This window comes from Staurois parvus, unplaced genomic scaffold, assembly GCF_062004578.1.
Source record: "Staurois parvus isolate SC_StPar_1 unplaced genomic scaffold, SC_StPar_1.0 ptg000054l, whole genome shotgun sequence".
Classification (NCBI taxonomy): Eukaryota; Metazoa; Chordata; class Amphibia; order Anura; family Ranidae; genus Staurois; species Staurois parvus.
The window spans coordinates 4334624-4356533 of record NW_028317850.1 but is presented as its reverse complement, the minus strand read 5'-3'; the positions used below and the strand labels follow the sequence as shown (position 1 = coordinate 4356533).

Here is a 21910-nt window from a genome sequence, read left to right as displayed (position 1 = left end):
TGCTTTCAACACATCACCTTCAGGGACAACATGTTCACTTGCTGCCTAATTTATTTCACCCACTTTAAGAGGCCACTGTAACAAGGTAACCAATGTTATTCACTTTAACTTTCAGTGCTCATAATGTTATGGCTGATCAGTGTGTGTTCCAAAGTCCTATTGAAAAACATGCACAGCCAATTTGTTTGTGGCTGCTAAGGTCAAGCCATGGTATGTGTCATCTGTATTGTGACACAGACAGCCTGCATCACGTTGGAAACAAATAACAGGCCTTGATCATAAGGAAGCGCTGCAGAGAATCTTATTCCCCTAACAATCCCCAATAAACCATCAGTGACGTTCTCCACCCTGAGAGAGGAGAGCGCAAACGCATCTGGGTGTCAGGTGGCATAGTTAAAAATGTCAAGATGTATCCTTCGCCTGAACTTCTTGGGATGGCTATTGGCTCAATAATATCCATCAGCACTCTCCTAAAGGTTCATCAATTACAAGAAAAGATTTCAGTGAAGCCCTGTGAACGTATTCTGTTTCGATAACCTGCTGGCAGGTAACATAGGACTGACAGTAGTTGACTATGTCAGTAAGTATGTTAGGTCAGGAAAGTATCTGCCTCTATCGAGCCTTGGTCTTATTGGTTTCCAAGTGATGTACTAGAGGAATTACATTTACTTCAAACATACATGTATCGGGTAACTGCATGCAAGCCGGTCACTTCATCAGGTTTCCTAGAAGAACTGTGTACCTCCACCAAGCTTCCCTCCCTCTGTTCATTCCCAATTAGCCAAGATGTCATACCCACATTTTTACACAGTACTCTGGCATGTCCAAAGAATTGGGTTGGTGAATCCTGGGTATCATCAGAACGCGCATATTATGAGACCAGAGGCCCACGATCCGTGCATCGGTGTGGGAATTTCATCCCAGTCTTATCCCACTTCCAATCCCCGAACCAATGAAAACCCATGCACGAGGTACCCGTGAGCAGGTTCTCCCAACTCCAGTAAAAGGAGATTATCCAGGGTGAAACTCTCTCAGAGCGAAGGAGTGTGACCTCTGTGCCAGTGTATCACATGCCAGTAACTGTTTGTCTGCCCACAGTAACAGGCTGTAGGTTGTTGATGTTGCCCCTGGCTTTTCTACTGCTGAACAGTACAAAGGAATTGGTCCTTTCAGTTCTTTACTCCACTGCCAGGATGTGGTGGTGTAAGTGTATACAGGTCCTTTCTGCAGTGACATGCACTTCTTTCAGTATTCTTCTGGGGTCAATTGATACCTTGTGATTATATCTACTTTTATGGCCTCGTAATCCTCATCCTCCTCGGTTGGCAATGCCACATAGGCCTCCAGGGTTTTACCTCTCAGCCCTGGTGTCAAATACTGAAGCTACTCTATCTGTGGTAAGTGGTACTGACAACACATTTTTGATACCAAATGAGTATCAATATCACTGCCCTTCTCTGTTACTGGAATTAGCTGCAGGGCTTACAGTACAAGGTGCTTCCCTACGCTCAAGGAAACTGAAGGACTGATCCTGATGCTGTTGCTCAAGCTTAGCTATTTCCATTTGATGTTGGTGGGAAGCTTCCCTCTATGCCTGGTGCTCTGCAGCCTCTCTCTCAGCCTGACATTCTATAGCTTCTTTCAGCCTGGCACTTGAGCTGCAGGTATGCCATATGATCCATAGCCAATATACTTTGCAGTGCTGTTTTACAGTCTAATGCTGGAATACTCAGGCTGTGGTTCAATGCTTGTAACCTAACATAGCTGAGTAGTACCAAAACCATTTGTACCTGAGGCAGAGAGAGCCCTGCAGGCTCATCCAGAAACCTGGGAATGCTACTCTCATGTAAATCACAAACCAATCTTTTGATTTGCCATGTTTCAAATTTGCCTAACCTGGCACATATTCATCAGACAGTGCATTCTCTTGTACCCCGCTAGGCCAGGCATGTTTGCAAAATAAAATATAGGATGGAAAAACAAAGGACGTGGAGCAAGAACTGCTTTCATGGAGGTTAGTGATTTTGTGCAGGGCAAGTTAAATAAAACTACATATTCAAAATTCATTCAGAAGACAAATATAGCTGGTTAGTTAGTATACCTCTTCTGATATAGCCTATTAAACTGCTCATCAGGAGTTGCTATGTTTAGGTTAAATATCCAATGTCATGCGTTCCAGGCTCTTCTCTATACCAGACAGAAGTACGGGTTTATTAAAAAAACATTTATACTCACTTAGGCGGATGTAGCATTGGTCTGATGCTGCATCTCTACCCTGTTGGCTCTGCATTGAAAACCAAGTAATGAAACACCACAGATTGCTCGGCTCTCCCCTCTGCTCTGAGTGGAGAGTGGCGACTGTCAATCACTGCACTCTGTTCTGCCCCTTCAGCAGTCACTGGAACACCAGGCTGTGAAACAGGTAAGAGCGGTTGGCTCAGGCTCTCGTTGGCATGCTGAGAGGCTGAACCAGCTGCCGCTCCAGCAGTCTGGGTGGGTCCCAACTTTGAAGTCAGGATCTTTCAAGAGCCGGGGCCAGCTAAGTGGCGTTAGCCAATAAACAAGCTTTAGCCTGCTGTCGGCTGAACAAGGTCACCGGAGTGCACTCCTATGTTCCCCAGGAGAAATATAGCCAAAATAGCTTTGGCCATACGTTTCCTTTAATATGCTGTCCACCAGTCATTTACTGTATAACCTTTACGCTGGCAGGCCACATATTATCAATTAACATTTGAGCAAACAAGGTTTCTGTGTGGGAGCTGCACTTGGACATATTATAAGCTGGCTTAAACGGTTTCCTTGTTAACATGCATCGGCAATTAAAAAATACCTTTACTTATTACAATTTTGTGTTAGCAGTTTTGCAGCATTTTGAGTGAGTTTCACACTATTAAGATATTCTATAGTGAACAACAACATGCTTTTATTCACTAAGCCATGCCCTCACATAATAAGCCTCTTACTCACTGCTCCACCGGACACCATTTTGTAAAGAACACAAAACATAATTTGAAAGAAAGAAAAATGAAGGAAGAAAGTTAGACAGTTAATGAGCAGTGTGAAACAAAGTTACCTATTGCATCCTACTACAGAACAAACAATCTGCCTTGAGTCTCTTGTCATTTACTTTAGCATAAGGATTTTTGCTTCAGATATTTTTTTTTTTTTAATCCCCAGTTCAAGATATGTTAAACTGAAATTATCTGTAGAGGACCGCTGCTCTTTTTATGGAAGTAGCATTCACTCTACAGCAGTCCGACACATCCCCTGTTAAATAGAATGCTCCTTTTATAGCTCTACTTTTGACTTAGCAGGTGGGTGTTGGATTGCTGACCCCTACATCCAGACAGAGATTAGTAGGACTCTCTGCAGCTAAAAACCTTGGGGGAATTTAGGCTGATTTCACCCTAAAGAAGCTCATCTAGCACCATAAATCAAAAGTAGGATCTTCATCATTTACTGTTTGGCTGTACCCTGAAATGGTTTATATACTGTGAAGGAAAACATCAGATGGGCTTTCAATAATAACATAGTATGATTGATGTTCTACAGTTGTGTTCAAAATAATAGCAGTGTGTTGAAAAAAGTAAATAAAGCTCAAAATCCTTCTAATAGCTTTCATTTCCATACACACAAATGCATTGGGAACACTACAAATTCTATTCCAAATCAAAACATGAAGAAAAATAAATCAAATTTGTGTTGTTCCTCTAAAAGAATTGAAGAAAAGTGAATATTAGACTGTTCAAAAAAATAGCAGTGTTTGTATTCTTCTTTACAAACTCAAACATTCACTATATAAACTGAAAAATGTTTGAAGATTTTGCTTTCCTTTGAATCACTTAATGAATATTTTGTTGTATAAGCACTGTTTCTGAGAACTGCTGTACATCTGTGTTGCATGGAGTCACCCAACTTCTGGCACCTGTGAACAGGTATTCCAGCCCAGGATGATTGGACTACATTCCACAGTTCTTCTCTATTTCTTGGTTTTGCCTCAGAAACTGCATTTTTGATGTCACCCCACAAGTTTTCTATTGGATTAAGATCCGGGGATTGTGCTGGCCACTCCATAACGTCAATCTTGTTGGTCTGGAACCAAGATGTTGCACGTATACTGGTGTGTTTGGGGTCGTTGTCTTGTTGGAACACCCATTTCAAGGGCATTTCCTCTTCAGCATAAGGCAGCATGACCTCTTCAAGTATTCTGATGTATTCAAACTGATCCATGATCCCTGGTATGCGATAAAAAGGCCCAACACCGTAGTATGAGAAACATCCCCATATCATGATGCTTGCGCAACCATGCTTCACTGTCTTCACAGTGTACTGTGGCTTGAATTCAGTGTTTGGGGGTCGTCTGACAAACTGTCTCCGGCCACTAGACCCAAAAAGAACAATCTTACTTCCATCAGTCCACAAAATGTTGCGCCATTTCTCTTTAGGCCAGTCAATGTGCTCTTTGGCAAATTGTAACCTCTTCAGCACGTCTTTTTTTCAACAGTGGGACTTTGCGGGGGCTTCTTGCAGATAGCTTGGCTTCACATAGGCGTCTTCTAATTGTAACAGTACTCACAGGTAATTTTAGACCTTCTTTCATCTTCCTGGAGCTGATTGTTGGCTGAGTCCTTGCCATTTTGGCTATTCTTCTATCCATTCGAATGGTAGTTTTTCACTTTCTTCCGCGTCTTTCAGGTTTTGGTTGCTATTTTAAAGCATTTGCGATCATTTTAGCTGAGCAGCCTATCATTTTCTGCACTTCTTTATATGTTTTTCCCCTCTCCAATCAACTTTTTAATCAAGGTACGCTGTTCTTCTGAACAATGTCTGGAACGACCCATTTTCCTCAGAATTTCAGAGAGAAATGCACTGTAACCAGCATGTACAACATTTGCTGCCTTCCTTCCTTAAATAAGGACAATAATTGCCACCTGTTTTTCAAAGAATGAATGAATGACCTCACTAATAGAACTCCACACTGCTATTATTTTGAACATGCCCTTTTCAATTAGTGATTCAATTACACAGAATCAGCAGCATGCATGTCATGACTGTTGGGTCTGTTGGATTTCTATTACTCTATTACACCTGCTAGTAAATTATTTGCCATGTAGAAATATCATTTCTACCAAAAACAGTGATTGATCAGGTTAGTGATGTCTGACTGCTATTATTTTGAACACAACTGTATTTGATAATTTAGATCTGCCAACACTGGGACAAGGCTACCCATCTATTACTGGTACAGAGAAAGGTTCATCTGTGACAATACTCTGTAAAGTATAAATAACCTTCCATGCAGAATCTTACCAGTTTCTGGCTGACTGAATGTGTACTGACTGCTTGAAGAAAAGCTCATGTTAAGGTCATTGCTTTCAGTGCCATCCTCTGGAATTTCCTCTTCTTCTTCTCCTTGAGTTCCAGCTTCATCAGCCTTGGGAGGATCCAAGGTGACAATGTCAGAGTCATCACTGACGGCCTCGCAGTGACCTTCATCTACCGACATACCTTCCTTATTGTCACATTCTGTACTTTTAGGTGAGTTATCAGACACTACACCCGCAGATGACAAACCCTGACAAAAGTGAGAGAAAGATAAACTTACATTACAAAAAGCAACCTGTTTGTTCATCCTCAAAGGAGTAGGGTACATTCACATAAATAAAACATTAAAGGGGAACTGCAGTACATAAAGCAGAGGTATGCAACCTTGGCACTGCAGCTGTAGCGAAATTACAAATCCCACCATGCCTCTAGCTCTAGGAGTCATGCTTGTGCTGGCTGTCAGTGTCTTGCAATGCCTCATGAGACTTTTATTTTTATAACAGATGGAGTGCCAAGTTTGCCTACTCCTGACATAAAGCCTCAATCTAAAACACAAATGGGCAACATTTATTTCCCCAGCTAATCAATCTGTAGTCCAAGATGAGAACTAGTAAGGTTCTTTAATAGACATATAAAAAAATACTTCAAATGGTATATTAAACTGACAAGAATAGTTCACTATTAAGAGTTTAAATGTACTTTAACCACTTGCCGATTGCACTATAGCTGAAAGATGGCTACAGCGCAGTCATCCAGTTCTGGGAGGGCGCCAATAGACGTCCTTCAAGAACCCCGCTCCCATGCGCCTCCTGCTGTGCACATTGGGCACACTCTCTCACAGATTGGGGTAAAGGGACAATCACAGCAGCCCTTTACCATGTGATCACCTGTGTCCTATTACAGCTGATCACATGGAAACAGATTGCTGGTTATCATCATTCCTTTCCTTCCATACTGTGTCCATGGCAGGAAAAGAGAACCTTTAACCAGCAAGCCTGCCAAGACATCGTTTTCTCTGATCAGGGCACTGATGATCAGTGCCCTGATTATCAGTGCAGCCCCATCAGTGCAACCTATCAATGCCGCCCATCAGAGCAAAACTAAATATCCATGTTTGTTTAGCAAAAAACAAAAAAAAAAACAAAACAGTGGTGCATAAAGGATATGTTCACCTTTAGAACATGTAACATGTTCCACCCATTTTTAGCAGCAGTCTCCCCTGCCACCCCCTCCCTCTGACAGATAGTACTGGGAGAAGTTTCCCGTACTATCTGCCAGATCTGAAAACAGCGTAGCCATGCGGGGCTCCGCCCACATAGCCATGTCACTCATTCACTGAGTTCTGTGAATGAGTGCCTACAAGTCCTGACAGCCTTAGCGGTTGTCGGCTTGTAGTTTTCAACGAACTACCACAGCGCTGTGGTAGTTCATTGAAGCTTCCTTTCAGTTTATCTGCTTGTTCGCACATCCCGTATGGCAAGCAGATATTCTGACAGGTCTCCAGGAGACCTGCATGGTATCAGTGATCCATTGATCACTGGTGCAATGCTTTCCAGGATCCTTTGGACAAAAATAATAAATGCACTTTTTTTTGCCTGAAAAAAAATGTGCATTTATAAAATTTTGTCCAAAATGTCAACTTATTTAAATACCACCAAAACAAAGCTCTATCTGTCTCAAAAAAAGATACAAACTTAATGGGTATGTAAAGTGCTGAGCAAACCGTTGGTGCTATATAAATCCTGTATTATAATAATAATAATAATATTGGGTACAGTATTCCATGACCGCACAATTGTCATTCAAAGTGTAATATCACTGCAAGCTGAAAACTGGCATGGGCAGGAAGGGGCTGACTATAGTAGTACAACACAAAGTACCTAGGTGGGACTGCACAGACCTTCAGATACCTGCTCCAGAACCCCAAGACCCTCTGACCTCCACACCACTATCCTATAAAATGTTTATGGTTTGCTATTGGTCCAGCATTATGAAGAGCAGCTATGAGGGCAAATGGGAAAGTCTGAAGGGTACGAGTCTTTAGCACTAAAAGTGTTAACATTTGCACAAGAGAATGATGTGGAATTTGGGAGTTTCAAGGTGCTGGGGCAGACATCTAAGGGTTCTGCAGGTATCCTTATATGCTTAGGAAATGTGTGTTGTGTATTGAAAAAAACGACTCTGTATTAGATTGTTTAATATCCTCACTTCAAATCCAATAAACATTGATGAATGTTTATGAAAATTATATTACTTATAGTAAGCAGTTCTTAAAAATAAAAATCCCATCCTATTTACTTTTGGCATGTTGGGAGTATTACAATTCTCCATATTGTCTCAGATATGGTTTTGTTTATAAGACAGAACTGTAACAAACTTAGTGCCTGTGGCTATCATCAGTGAATACCAACAGTACTGCTACGCTCAAACACTGGTAAAACCCGTGCTTGTGTCCTGGAGTAGCATTTCTAACGCTTTGCTGTTCCAAATAGCCTTTTTGTGTCTTCCAGATATACAGCGAGAGAAAAGAGATGCAGGCTTACATACAAAAAAACTACAGTGCCTTAGTGGTTAGAACTTTCAGTACCAGGGTCCGCAAATGGAATCCCAGCCAGGACACTTTTTGCATTCATTTTGCATGTTTGTGTAGGGTACCTCGGGGTGCTCCAGTTTCCTCCCACACTCCATAGACATGCTGGTAAGATAATTGGTTCCTGTCAAACTGGCCCTAGTATGTGTTTGTATGAATGTATGTAAACATACACTACTGTGCAAAAGTTTTAAGCAGGTGTGAAGAAATTATGTAAAGTAAGAATGCTTTCAAAAATGTATATTTTGATTGTTTGCATTTTGTAAATTGATTTTTAGATATATAAATATAAAGTGAGTAAACAGAAGAAAAATCTAAATCAAACCAATATTTAGTGTGACTACCATTTGGCTTCAAACCAATAGCAATGTACACTTTGTACACTTGCATAAAGTCAGGGATTTTATAGGTAAAAAGTCAGGTGTACGATTAACCAGGTATATCAAGCAGGTGCTAATGATCATCAATGTCATATGTAGGTCAAAACAGTTGATAACTGAAACAGAAACCGCTGTGCAGGAGGCTTAAAACTGGGACAGAAACAGTCAAACTCTGCTCCTACGGTGAGGTTGTGAAAGACAGTTTCATGTCGCAGCTCATACACCATGGCAAGACTGAGCACAAAAACAAGACATAAGGTAATTCTACCGCATCAGCAAGGTCTCTACCAGGCAAAGAATTCAAAACAGACTGGGATTTCACGATGTGCTATTAAAGCTCTTTTAAAGAAACACAAAGAAATGGGCAATGTTGAGGATCGTTGACACAGTGGTAGGCCAAGGAAACACATGCAGCAGATGAAAGACATATCATGCTCTCTTCCCTTCAACATCAGAAGATGTCCAGCAGTGCCATCCACACAAAACTGGCAGAAACCAGGTACACCCATCTACCATCTAGATGTGGTCTTCATAGAAGTTGTCCAGCAGTATCATCAGCAAACAACTTGTGAAAACCAGTAGGACCCAGGTACAACCATCTACTGCCTGGAGAAGCCTGGCCAGACGTCTTCTTCATGGAAGAATTACAGCCAAAAAGCCATACCTCCGGCATGGAAACAAAGCTAAGCAACTCAACACAAAACAATGAATGTAGCAGGAGCTCTGGACTGATGAGTCAAAATGTTAAATATTTGGCTGTAGCAGGAAGCAGTTAATTTGCCGAAGGGCTGGAGAGCGGTACAATAATGAGTGTCTGAAGGCAACAGTGAAGCATGGTGGAGGTTACTTGCAAGTTTGGGGCTGTATTTCTGAAAATGGAGGAAGATTTGGTCAGGATCAATGGTGTCCTCAATGCTGAGAAATACAGGCAGATATTTATACATCATGCCATACCATCAGGGAGGCGTGTGACTGATTTTAAAATTTATTCTGCAGCAGGACAACAACTCCAAACATACAGCCAATGTCATTAAAGCAGAGCTCCAGTCAAAGATAAAAAAAAAATAAAAGACAGCAGCTACAAAACCTGTAGCTACTGATTTTTAAAAAATAGCCACTCACCTGTCCAACAATCCAGCCATTTTCACTGGCAGCATCCTAAGTGTGGGCACCCGACTCAAGTAGCGCTGCACTTTGTGAATGGTCCCATAGTCTTCTGGTACCGGTCGCATGTCCCAGAAGACTATGGAAGTAGAAGTTGTCCCCTCCCCTCCCCAATCACCTAGGCCAGGGGTCTCCAAACTTTCTAAACAAAGGGCCAGTTTACTGTCCTTTGAGACTTCAAGGGGGTCAGACTTTGGCTATTGGGAGTAGAAAAGGTCCTGACATCAGTGGGAACAGACAATGTCCCATCTTTGTTGTCAGTGGGAGGAATTGCAGCCCAACATAGCTGTCATTGCGAGGAATTGCGACCCATTATTGGTGTCATTGGGAGAAATTGCGATCCATTATTGGTGTCATTGCGAGGAATTGTGACTCATTATTGGTGTCATTGGGAGGAATTGTCATCTATCATTGGTGTCATTCGGAGGAATTGTGACTGTAACAGAACCGGACCCCAGACCGCACTTGGGTATATTCCGTTATACCGCAGCTTCTCTGTCCGAACACAAATCCACGGACCACACCCTTGAAATCCCTCAGGAAATAGACAGCACCCGACTCTTCTTAAAACAGGAAGTCAACTACTTTATTTTACACACACAACAAGTTATATACACAGGGCGGGGAAACACAACCAGGAACAGGAAACACATCATCAGCCCACCCCATCAGTGGGTAGGGCTACAGGAAACACATCATCACCCCTCCCCATCCAACCAAGACACAGAACAATGGGGCAGCACATGGCAAAAGGACAATAGACAGCCATGTGGCCGAGAACAAAGGACGACACACCAATACACAATAGACATTCACATACACACCCTGCACCCTAACAGGCACAGGGTCACTTAAACATAAGAATTTGGGAAGATGATACAGAGGTCCCCCCACCCCCAAAAGTCACTCCCGTCACAGTGACCCATTGTTGTCACTGGGAGGGAATTATGCCTCATTATTTTTGTCATTGTGCCTGATCATTGGGTCAAATTTTGCTCTTTTATTAGTGTTAATTGGGGGGGAATTATGTCCCAATGTTGGTATAGGTGGATGAAATTGTGCCCCAAGGGCCAGATAAAAGCAAGCAAAGGGCCGCAGTTTGGGGACCACTGACTTAGGCGATCGCAAAGGAAGTGGGAGCGGGTACCTGTCAAAATCAGATACCCACTAACCCCCCCCCTCCCTCCCCAAAGGTGCCAATTCCTCACGGGGAGCAGGGGACCACTACTGAAGATGGAACTTCCCCATTTGAATTAAGCTCCGCTTTAAGAATGATATTCAGCATAAAGAAGAACAAGGAGTCCTGGAAGTATATGCTTTGGCCCTCATAGAGCTCTGATTTCAACATCATTGCATCTGTCTGGGATTACATGAAGAGACAGAAAGATCTGAGGCAGTCTACATCAACAGAAGACCTGTGGTTTGTTCTCCAAGATGTTTGGAACAACCTACCTGCTGAGTTCCTTCAAAAACTGTGTGCACAAGCACTGTGTAGCTAGAGGTTACGGTTTTTAAGGCAAAGGGTGGTCACACCAAATATTAATGTGATTTAGATCGCTTTTCTATTCATTTACTCTTCATTTTGGTAATTGATAAAAAAACTATTGACACTTCTATTTCTGAAAGCATTTTTAACTTACAGCATTTTTTCACACCTTCATAAAACTTTTGCACAGTAGTGAAAAAAAAAAAATCTCACACACACACGCCACTTTATTAGGTATACCTGTTCAATTGCTTGGTACCACAAACTGCTAATCAGTCAATCACATGGCAGCAGCTCAATACACTCGTAAGTGAACATAAATAATCCAGTGGTGCTGTGACCAACAAGTGAATGAAACACATTCTCCAGTGACAAAATACAATGGAATAGAATTAAATAATACAATAATGTGCTATAAATCAATCAACTAATGTGAAAATAAAGTTCATCATAACGTATAGATGTCACTTTCAGTGCTGTGATCTTATTTGCTCAGTGTTCCCAAACCAAAATCACCACATGCTCATGAAACAGCCTTCCCTTTTGGATATGTGCTCACCAGACCCACATGCCTTCCATTCTCATAGTACGGTAACCAAAAATCTCTACTTTATTAAATAAGTAAAACCCACTCACAAAATGTACTAGAAAAAACACTTATAATCCAATGATATTAGATGCGAGTATCACACTCTCACCACCGCTGGATCCCACAAAATGGCGCTCCTGCGTCACTTCTGGTTTTGCTACTTCCGACTTAGTCCTAGGGATCACCTATGACTAAGTCAGAAGTGACAAAACACGTCAGAGTGAGGCTGTGCGGTGACCGGAAGTGACGTTGTGAACTGGAAGGGACGTGGGAGCACCTTTTTGTGGGATCCATGGGTGGTGAGAGCACGATTCTCGCATCTAATATCATTGGATTATGATAAGCATTTTTTCAAGTACATTTAATAAAGTAGATATTATTGGTTACTCTACCATTGGAGTTGATCTCTTACTTTTACATGACCATGGTATCTTGTGGAGAGGAGTAAGGAGATTTATGAAGTTTACATGGTGATACCACAATTGGAGATTTTATAAGCTATACATGCTGACCATGAGAGTGGAAGGCATGTGGGACTGGTGAGTGCATACCCAAAAGGGAAGGCTGTTTCATGAGCACGTGGTGATTTTGGCACTGGAAGCGACATCTATAGGTTATAATGGACTTTATTTTTACATTAGTTGATTTATTTATATCACAATTGTTTTATTTCCTTTTATTCCATTGTATTTGGTCACTGGAGAATGTATCATTCACTGGTTGGTCACAACGCCACTGAATTATTTATGTTCACTTATACATAGTTATTTCATTTAAGGTGGCAGCAGTGGTCATTATTTATCATCACTTTAATGAGATTATTTATACATTTTTATTTGAGTACGCATTCAGTGCAAGGGTTTTTGGTTGTGTTTTTTTATAGGAGCATAAAATAAGCCACATTGGATGCAAGGTTTGCAAAACATGCAAAGTCAGAGCTTAAAGTGTTACTAAACCCAGGACCCTGCATTCACTATATCTGGTCTCCCACAGAACACACAACATGGAAATGCAATTATTTTAGTAAATATAAACTGCTAAATACCTTTTTCTTATCAGCAGTTAGAGCAGTCTTATGACTTCTATCGCTGTCCAGCAAAGCACTGGTTAAAACATGTAGGGGGAGTTTTAATTCTGCTTTAGGAGGATGCAGAACTCCTGACCTCTGGCTGGACAGTGCTGATTGGCCCTGTTCTGATCACATGCACTCTCCCAAGAAAAAAAAAAACCTCTCTACAAATTCACACCAAACTGAGCATGTGCAGAGTGACTCCACACCATATGTCTTATCAGGAGATAAGAGGGGCCGCTAGAAGGAGAAGATCATAGAAGTCAGGATCAAACAGCCTTTTTACACAATGCAGAGGATTAACCCCTTAGGTTCCACAGTGAGTATAACAAGCAAGCTTTACTGCATAAGCAGCACAAAAATGGTAAATTCAGGCCAACTATTTTAGTAATACACAAGGTGCTGATCACGGTTAACAATATATATCGTTGTTGTTAGTAATATTTATTAGAATAATGTATTTGGTTTTTTTTTGACTGTTGATATACCCAGCTATTTCCACTGAGTCACTCTCCAAGTTATTGGACTGGGAGGGAACTATGCAATCACACCTCTCCACCACAGCACAATGAAGTGTTATATTTCTCTGCAAGGCAAATTCTTTGTGCACTGTGTACATACATTATGCAACATCTCCGCTATCTTTAGTCATTTCAAGGCTGTCATGAAGCGATTAACCTAGTTAATGTAGAAAAACACACAGAATGAACATATGGCAGACTAAGCAGAGAAGCAAACATGAGCAGCGTGGCTAGAGGGCAGGGACAGATGTTTCAAAAGAGTAGGACAGATATGGGTTAACAACTCCATCCAGAAATTAAATGTTGGTGGTGAGTGGAGCTATAAAGCAATGGTAAATTCTCAGCTTTACTTTCTAACATTATTACAAAGCTTCCTTCAGTCCCACACTCTAAAAGTGATATTAAAGGCTTGTATTTTTTTTCTTTAAACTACTTGTCCTCTGGAAGATTTACCCCCTTCATGATCAGGTCATTTTTTGCAATAAGGCACTGCGTTAATTTAACTGATAATTGCACGGTCATGCAACGTTAAATTTATATAATTTTTTCCCCACAAACAGAGCTTTCTTTTGGTGGTATTTGATCTCCTGGGTTTTTTATTTTCTGTGCTGTAGACAAAAAAAAAACCAGACAGTTTGGAAAAAAAAAACTTTTTTTACTTCCTGCTTTAAAACACATCCACTTAAAAAATCTAATTTCTTCATAAAATTCAGGGCAAAATGTATCCTGCTACTCATTTTTGGTACCAGTAATGGTGGCGATCAGCAACCTAGGGACTGAGATATTGAGGTGGAAAGCCTGACAATGACACTTTGTAGGAACCAGTGGCACTAATACAGTGATCAGCACTAAAAATATACACTGTAACTGTATTAAATGACAGTGAAATGGTTACCATCTAGGGCAATAAAAAGGTTAAATACGCGCCTTATCAGTGTTTTACTGTGTAATATGTGCTGTTTTTACTAATGGATGTGCTGGATCAATCTAGCACATCGCCGGTGACAGGACACAGCACTCTTCCATTGGGCGGAACTCCTGGAGTGCATGCACGCCTCCTAGAGTGTGAGTGTGTGTGAGTGTGTGTGTTTGTGTGTGTGTGTGTGTGTACATACACAGTGGGGCAAAAACGTATTTACTCAGCCACCAATTGTGCAAGTTCTCCCACTTAAAAAGATGAGAGAGGCCTGTAACGGTTTCATCTTCAATGCCCTTGCTGATGGAAGGAGGTTTGCACTCCAAATCTCACGATACATGGCCCCATTCATTCTGTTCTGTACATGGATCAGTCGTCCTGGTCCCTTTGCGGAGAACCAGCCCCAAAGCATGATGTTGCCACCCCCATGCTTCACAGTAGGTATGGTGTTCTTTGGATGCAACTCAGCATTCTCTCTCCTCCAAACACGACGACTTGTGTTTCTACCAAACAGTTCTATTTTGGTTTCATCTGACCATATGACATTCTCCCAATCCTCTTCTGGATCATCCAAATGCTCTCTAGCAAACTTCAGACGGGCCTGGACATGTACTGGCTTAAGCAGGGGGACACGTCTGGCACTGCAGGATCTGAGTCCCTGGCTGCGTAGTGTGTTCCTGATGGTAGCCTTTGTTACGTTGGTCCCAGCTCTCTGCAGGTCATTCACTAGGTCCCCCCGTGTGGTCCTGGGATTTTTGCTCACCGTTCTTGTGATCATTTTGACCCCACGGGGTGAGATCTTGCGTGGAGCCCCAGATCAAGGGAGATTATCAGTGGACTTGTATGTCTTCAGTTTTCTAATTATTGCTCCCACAGTTGATTTGTTCGCACCAAGCTGCTTGCCTATTGCATATTCAGTCTTCCCTGCCTGGTGCAGGTCTACAATTTTGTTTCTGGTGTCCTTCGACAGCTCTTTGGTCTTCACCATAGTGGAGTTTGGAGTGTGACTGTTTGAGGTTGTGGACAGGTGTCTTTTATACTGATAACAAGTTCAAACAGGTGCCATTGATACAGGTAATAAGTGCAGGACAGAGGAGCCTCTTAAAGAAGAAGGTACAGGTCTGTGAGAGCCAGAAATCTTGCTTGTTTGTAGGTGACCAAATACTTATTTTCCACCATAATTTGCAAATAAATTCTTTCCAAATCAGCCAATGTGATTGTCTGGATTTTTTTTCTCATTTTGTCTCTCATAGTTGAGGTCTACCTATGATGCCAATTACAGGCCTCTCTCATCTTTTTAAGTGGGAGAACTTGCACAATTGGTGGCTGACTAAATACTTTTCTGCCCCACTGTGTGTGTGTGTGTGTATATATATATATATATATATATATATATATATATATATATATATATATATATATTACACATATACATACACACACAGCTTCCGCCCTGTAGCAACAAGTCTGCTATAGGGCAGACACCAAGTGGTTAAATAAACATGTCATACTTGCCTGCTCTGTGCATTGCTTTTGCACAGAGCAGCACCAATCCTCTTCTTGGGTCCCCTGTTGGCGCTCCAGGCCCCTCCCTCCTGAGCCAGCTGCTCCAGTGAGAAATGGAGGGGCAGAGCAGAGAGCTGGAGAGTGACAGTCACCACTACCTGCTCGAAGCGGTGGGGGAGATCTGAGAGATCACTCAGTTCTCTGTGTACAGCCAGTGGGGGACAGCTGCAGCTGGGATTGGTGTGCAGGCATATAGACCAGTACAATTTATTTTTTTTGGCTATTCTCAAACTTTTCTTTTAAGGGGAAGCAAACCTGATGACACGTCACCCAGGATACATAACCTCTATAACATAAAATACATAACCTCATGCACCATGCAAAAGAAAACTGATAATTGTGTCCAGGAAATACTGGAAACTCCAGCATTTAGGTGCAGGTGGCAGGCACAAGTGCACCATCCACCATACTAAGAGAAGCTGACAGCCGCCATAGCTGGATGTGGCTGGACGGTGCACCTAGCAGTACTCAAATTTAAGGCACTGTATGCTCAGGGACAAATGCTTGAATTGCAAGCAGTCTGTTTTCTAGCAATTTGTCCCTGGGCCCATAATAACCTAACTGTAAGTACCTCTAGCAGCACTGTCCAGCGCCAGTAGCTCACAGCCTTCCCTAAAGTTTGACAGACTTCTGGTAGTGATGGTGCATCTGTGCCCACAGCCTGCACCTAAATGCCAGAGCTTCATACACTGGGGTTAAACGTCCTGTGTGCATGGGACCTAACTGTCTGAATGTCCATGTAATCCCACATGTGTATCTCTAAGTTTGCTATTGGAAAGAAGTCAAGCTTCTTGTCACATGACACTGTGTGACTTCCCTATGTGTGCAAGACAATGCAAGGGCTGGGAATATCTTGCCTGCATACTAACATTGCTCAACAAGTGGTGTTTTATGTTGCAGGAATGAAATTAATGTCTGGAGCAATTTGGCAATGCCAAAAAAAAAAAAAAAAAAAAAAAAAAAAAAGACTCAGAGGCAACTAAGCCCCCCTGAATGCATATCAAAGCTTTACTTTCAATTCAGACTATGAACTTGTAGCACTAATTTGGAAGGGGGGGGGGCCTGTCAAAACTAGATTTCTTTAATATATTTAATATTATTTAAAAGTAAAATGTTAGGCCTCATTCACACAGGTGAATGTTTCTTTAAACACTCTGAAAAGTGATTCACGAGGAGAGCTTTTAAGAGCTGGTTGACAGGCGGCTCAGGGACAATATGCTACCTATTTTTTTTTTTTTGTGGAAATCGCGCAGCACTGCACCGCAACCACGTGCATTAGATGGAGTTGAGGCATGGCCCTATTCACTTGAATGCAGTGCACTTGGCAGCAGTACCACCGGCCAAAGGTACATTCTGTATAAAATTTGCCACTCTGTGACTGTGGCAATTTACACAGACATGTGCGCCGGCAATGTCAACTTATCCTTGGGCAGTCTGAACATGGATCAACCCTCCGCTGCCCGTGTGAACAAGGACTTACTGAGCTGAATGTCTGTACATGAAATACTGTGATAATTTTAGAACGAATCCACATGCTCATATTAAATACCCTTGTGTTCTAAACCCTCTAAAACCCTCTTGTACGTTACAAATCCCATATACATTCCGAAACTATACTGAATGTTACCACATGCCGATGGATAAAATCACCTGACACCATTACTGGAACATTCTTATACAGAAGAGATACGGCACCCTATATTTCTTTACAACACATGCCTACCTCAGGAGCCAGGAAATGTTCTTCTGTAGCACACTGTAAATTCTCTACAGCAGAAGAGGAATCCTCATTGATACCCGGATCTATAAATGATTAAACAAGAAACAATTGGTGCACTGACTTTAAATGACTGCTCTGGATTTACACTTCTTTTAATATTCTTTCTTTACCAGGTGCCTCTGCTGGAGAATCTGGCTTCGAATCTTGGACAAATGTCCTCCTGTGTTCTGAAGGACAGCCAATTTCTCCAGTTTCTGAGTGCAGTGTCTCTATATCTGAACCCTAAAGAAAAAAAAACAAACAAACAAGGAATCATGTTAGAAAAAGTAAATATTATAGAACATGTTTATGTACAACTTAAAGTAAACCTGTAAGCTTAGTAAAATGATGGATTCTAAGGTTTCAATGTGAGATAGCAGAGTCTATAATGAGGTTAGTACTATGGTGCTCCGTTTTAAGAAAACCTACTGTTCTCTGGGAATCCTTTGTCAGGTATTACATGTTGGTTTGTAAAAAGAAAAGAGTTTATACATGTAGTACAAACAGATGCAGAACAGCCAAAAAACTCACAAACATAAAAAAGAAAATGGACCAACACAATTACAATAGAGTTTCCCTTTCAGATCCTAGCCAGCTCCTGACTGGGGAGTCCAGATCTAATCAAGAACTAGCTCTGAAAACTGTGTCCTTTAATCTCCACAAATGATTACGATACAGTAACTAAATCCAGTGACAAGATACTGAATTGAACAATCATAAATACTGTAATTCTATAATAAGCGCTATGCAGGTCCATTAAGAGCAGACATCTAATATGGAAAGTTAATTTTAATTGTTAACAAAAGAAGTAGCAGATGTTTTAAAACAATGTGCTGGATAAATAATTCATCCAGAAGTCACTAAGCGACTACATGATAAGTCACAAGGCATAAATAGGTAGTGCATTGACAATGGTGGTTACAATCCAGCACCTAGGACATATCAGGATAACATTAAGAACAAATAGTCCTGAATTCAGCAGTGCTCTGAAACAGAATATTTACTATTAAACATTAGCAAAGTAAGTTACTCAGAACTGTTCCAACTGCAGATATGAAAGACTATAAAACTTTGTTTCAAGACTATCCGTTCTTTCCCTTTCCTATTTCAATAGCAACTTATGATGTGGCCTTTCAAGCCAAATTTAAAATTTCATCTGTTGTGAAGTTGAAGTGTAAAGTCACCTTAAAATTACTCAACAAACATTAAACAGCCATATAAACCATGTACCTTGATAACACCATAAGTTGCATGGTATTGTTGGTAAATGGCCAGCAGCATCCAACAGTCATTGCAAGACAACCGAGCGTGAGCAGAAGTCAAGAAGTCAAGCATGGTGCTATGCATTTATCAGGGTGCATGTGTTATATGGCTGTTTTTATGGTCATACAGTAATTTTGGGGTGGACAACAACTTTAATATGAAAAAGGTTACATGCAATTAGAAATGTTGCCATACTATGTTAAAACTAAAGGTAGCTGTATTAAAGTGATTGTAAAGTTAATTTTTTTTTCCAAACATGTAATACTTATCCCCGATCCTCCTCTTCTGGGGTCCCCTGACAGCACTCCTGGCTCCTCTTCTTGGTGTGCCACCAGAGAAATCTGCTTCCTATGGTGGCACAACTGGGCGCTTGATCCTGAGCCACGCTGCCTGCGTCCATAGACACAGCCAGCGTGGCTCGGCCTTGTCCCCCACTCCCTCATCACAGGATTTGACTGACAGCAGCAGGAGCTAATGGCCTTTACAGCAAAGCCTGTGAGAGCTGGGAGAGCTACATAGCTGCTCCAGATGGGCTGGATCGAGTGAGGGCTCAGGTATGTATAAGGGGGGGAACGCAATACAGGTACTGCAACATTTTTTTTACCTTAATGCAGTTAAAGTAAAACATGTTAGGCTTTAGAACCACTTTAAAAATATACTAAATAAATTATTAAAATTAAGCTTTTAAATTATGTCTCAAGTGAAAGATGCAACCAGCTTACCAAAAGACATGGAACACCAAGAGGTACCCTGCAGGGTAGAGAAGAATTTGACAACACACACTTGTCTAAAACATACAATATATGTGATTCAAAGTAATTCAGTAGTATGGCTAAAGCTATTTTGGCTATACTTCTCCTGTGGGTCACAGGAGTGCACTTCGTTCTGCACTGTTGCGATACAGATTCAGTCGACAGTGGGCTAAAGTTCGCTGACAGTTCATGACACAGAGCTAGTCCAGGCTCTGCAGGGATCCTGGCAATAATGTCTGCTCAGATGCCTGACGGGCAGCAGGCTCAGCCTCTCAACACACCACTGAGAGCCTGGGCTCACCCAATCTTGCCCCATCCACAGCCGGTGCCCCAATGATCGCTGGAGGAGCAGAGCAGAAAGCCAGTGACTGACAGACGCCAGATCGCTGCTCACTGAAGTCCGTGAACTGAGCGATCAGCAGTCTTGCTTGGTTGGTTCTCAGTCTTAGAGGCGGTGGGGGACAGATGCAGCATCAGACCGATGCTGCATCCACCTAGGTGGCCTGCACCTCTCTTTTAAGCAGAGTTTAACGTACATGTTACACTAAATATTTTTTTTTTTCGATCTGTGTTCACATATGCATATTTTATAAATCAGTCGCTATAATTTTTATGTACTTCTTCCATCTTAAGTACCAGGTTGATACTGTAAGTCACCTTTCTTGCTTGTTCTAAAGTGACCACACAAAGCATAGGAGTTGAGGTGTGTTTGCTTAGTCAGTTTTCATCCCTTGGGTAGTCATTCAGTGGGACAGGACACACAGCATGCCTGCATTGGGTAGATTGTTCAGCCACCATGCCTCTGACCAATCACCGCTTGTCTCTGGCACACACCCCTTCTCAGTTACAGCCTGCCTCTTGATCACACAGCCTGCATCTTGCCTCAGGCTGAATGGAATACAGGCATGCTGTGTCTCTGCACAGTGTCCCGTAAACCCGCCACTCACTATCAGGAAGGAGAGATGCATGGTCACATGACAGAACTTTTTAACTTTATAAAAAATATAAGAAAGATAATTTCTGAAACTAAGCAAAAGAATTTATTGTGCCTGAATAGTTAGAGCTGTATTAGAAGTGTCTATAACATTGTACACAATAATGTTCTATGAAAACATTGGCATGGTCTACCCATTTAGTGTGTAAGTGTATTCAATGTATATACACAAACAAGATAATGCCATAATGTGTGGAATGAAAGCTAAAAGCTTTGCTCTTTTATGTTTTTTTTTTGCTAATAGCAGGGGCATGAACTTCTTATGTCAAGAGTCAACCTGGGAACTAGAAAATAAGCTTATCACTGTGGCCACATGTATGCTAGCGAAAAAAAACCCCAAGCTGGATGTTGCTGAGTGTCTATCAGCGCCATGTCCTAACAGACAGAATAATGCAATGCAGCAGGGTTGTTATGTTACCAATGACAGAATAATACCCCTTTAATTCAGAAGTCGTGCTACATAAAGACACAAGGGATAACTCAGTGTTACTAGGGGTGACATACAGTGCCTTAAAAAAGTATTCATACTCCTTGAAAATTTCCACATTTTGTCATGTTACAACCAAAATCGTTGGGATTTTATGTTATAGACCAACACAAAGTGGCACATAATTGTGAAGTGGAAGAAACATGATAAATGGTTTTCAACATTTTTTACAAATAAATATCTGAAAAGTGTGGTGTGCATTTTTATTTAGCCCACTTTACTCTGATACCGCTAACTATAATCCAGTGGAACCAATTGCCTTCAGAAGTCATCTAATTAGTAAACAGAGTCCACTTGTGTGTAATTTAGTATAAATACAGCTGTTCTGTGAAATCCTCAGAGGTTTGTTAGAGAACAATAGTGAACATCCTCATGAAGGCTAAGGAACACACCAGACAGGTCAGGGATAAAGTTGTGGTGAAGTTTAAAGCAGGGTTAGGTCATAAAAAAAATCCCAAGCTTTGAACATCTCATGGAGCACTGTTCAATCCATCATCTGAAAATAGAAAGAGTATGGCACAACTGCAAACCTACCAAGACATGGACATCCACCTAAACTGCCAGGCTGGGTAAGGAGTGCATTAATCAGAGAAGCAGCGACCGCCCCATGGTAACTCTGGAGGACCTGCAGAGATCCACAGCTCAAGTGGGAGAAACTGTCCACAGGACATATATTAGTCATGCACTCCACAAATCTGGCCTTTATGGAAGAGTGGCAAGAAGAAAGCCATTGTTGAAATCCATAAGAAGTCCAGTTTGCAGCTTGCGAGAAGAAGGAAGAAGGTGCTCTGGTCAGATGAGAACAAAATTTTACTTTTTGGCCTAAAAGCAAAATGCTATGTGTGGTGGAAAACTAACTGCACATCACCCTGTACACACCATCCCCACCGTGAAACATGGTGGTGGCAGCATCATGTTGTGGGGATGCTTTTCTTCAGCAGGAACAGGGAAGCTGGTCAGAGTTGATGGGAAGATGGATGGAGCCAAATACAGGCCAATCTTAGAAGAAAACCGGTTAGTGTCTGCAAAAGACTTGAGACTGGGGTGGA

General features: G+C 41.6%; 1 protein-coding gene across 2 annotated transcripts in view; it reads right to left on the bottom strand.

Annotated features, from left to right (window-relative positions):
• The window catches only part of CCPG1 (cell cycle progression 1), a 92093-nt gene that overhangs the window by 46832 nt on the left and 23351 nt on the right, over positions 1–21910 (bottom strand). For both annotated transcript variants that reach the window (XM_089667907.1, XM_089667899.1), the window contains exons 3-5: positions 17497–17608; positions 17330–17409; positions 5311–5575 (exon numbers count right to left, since the gene is read on the bottom strand). In XM_089667907.1, the coding sequence (XP_089524033.1) occupies positions 5311–5575; positions 17330–17409; positions 17497–17608 (457 nt within the window). The remainder of the gene's footprint in view (positions 1–5310; positions 5576–17329; positions 17410–17496; positions 17609–21910) is intronic.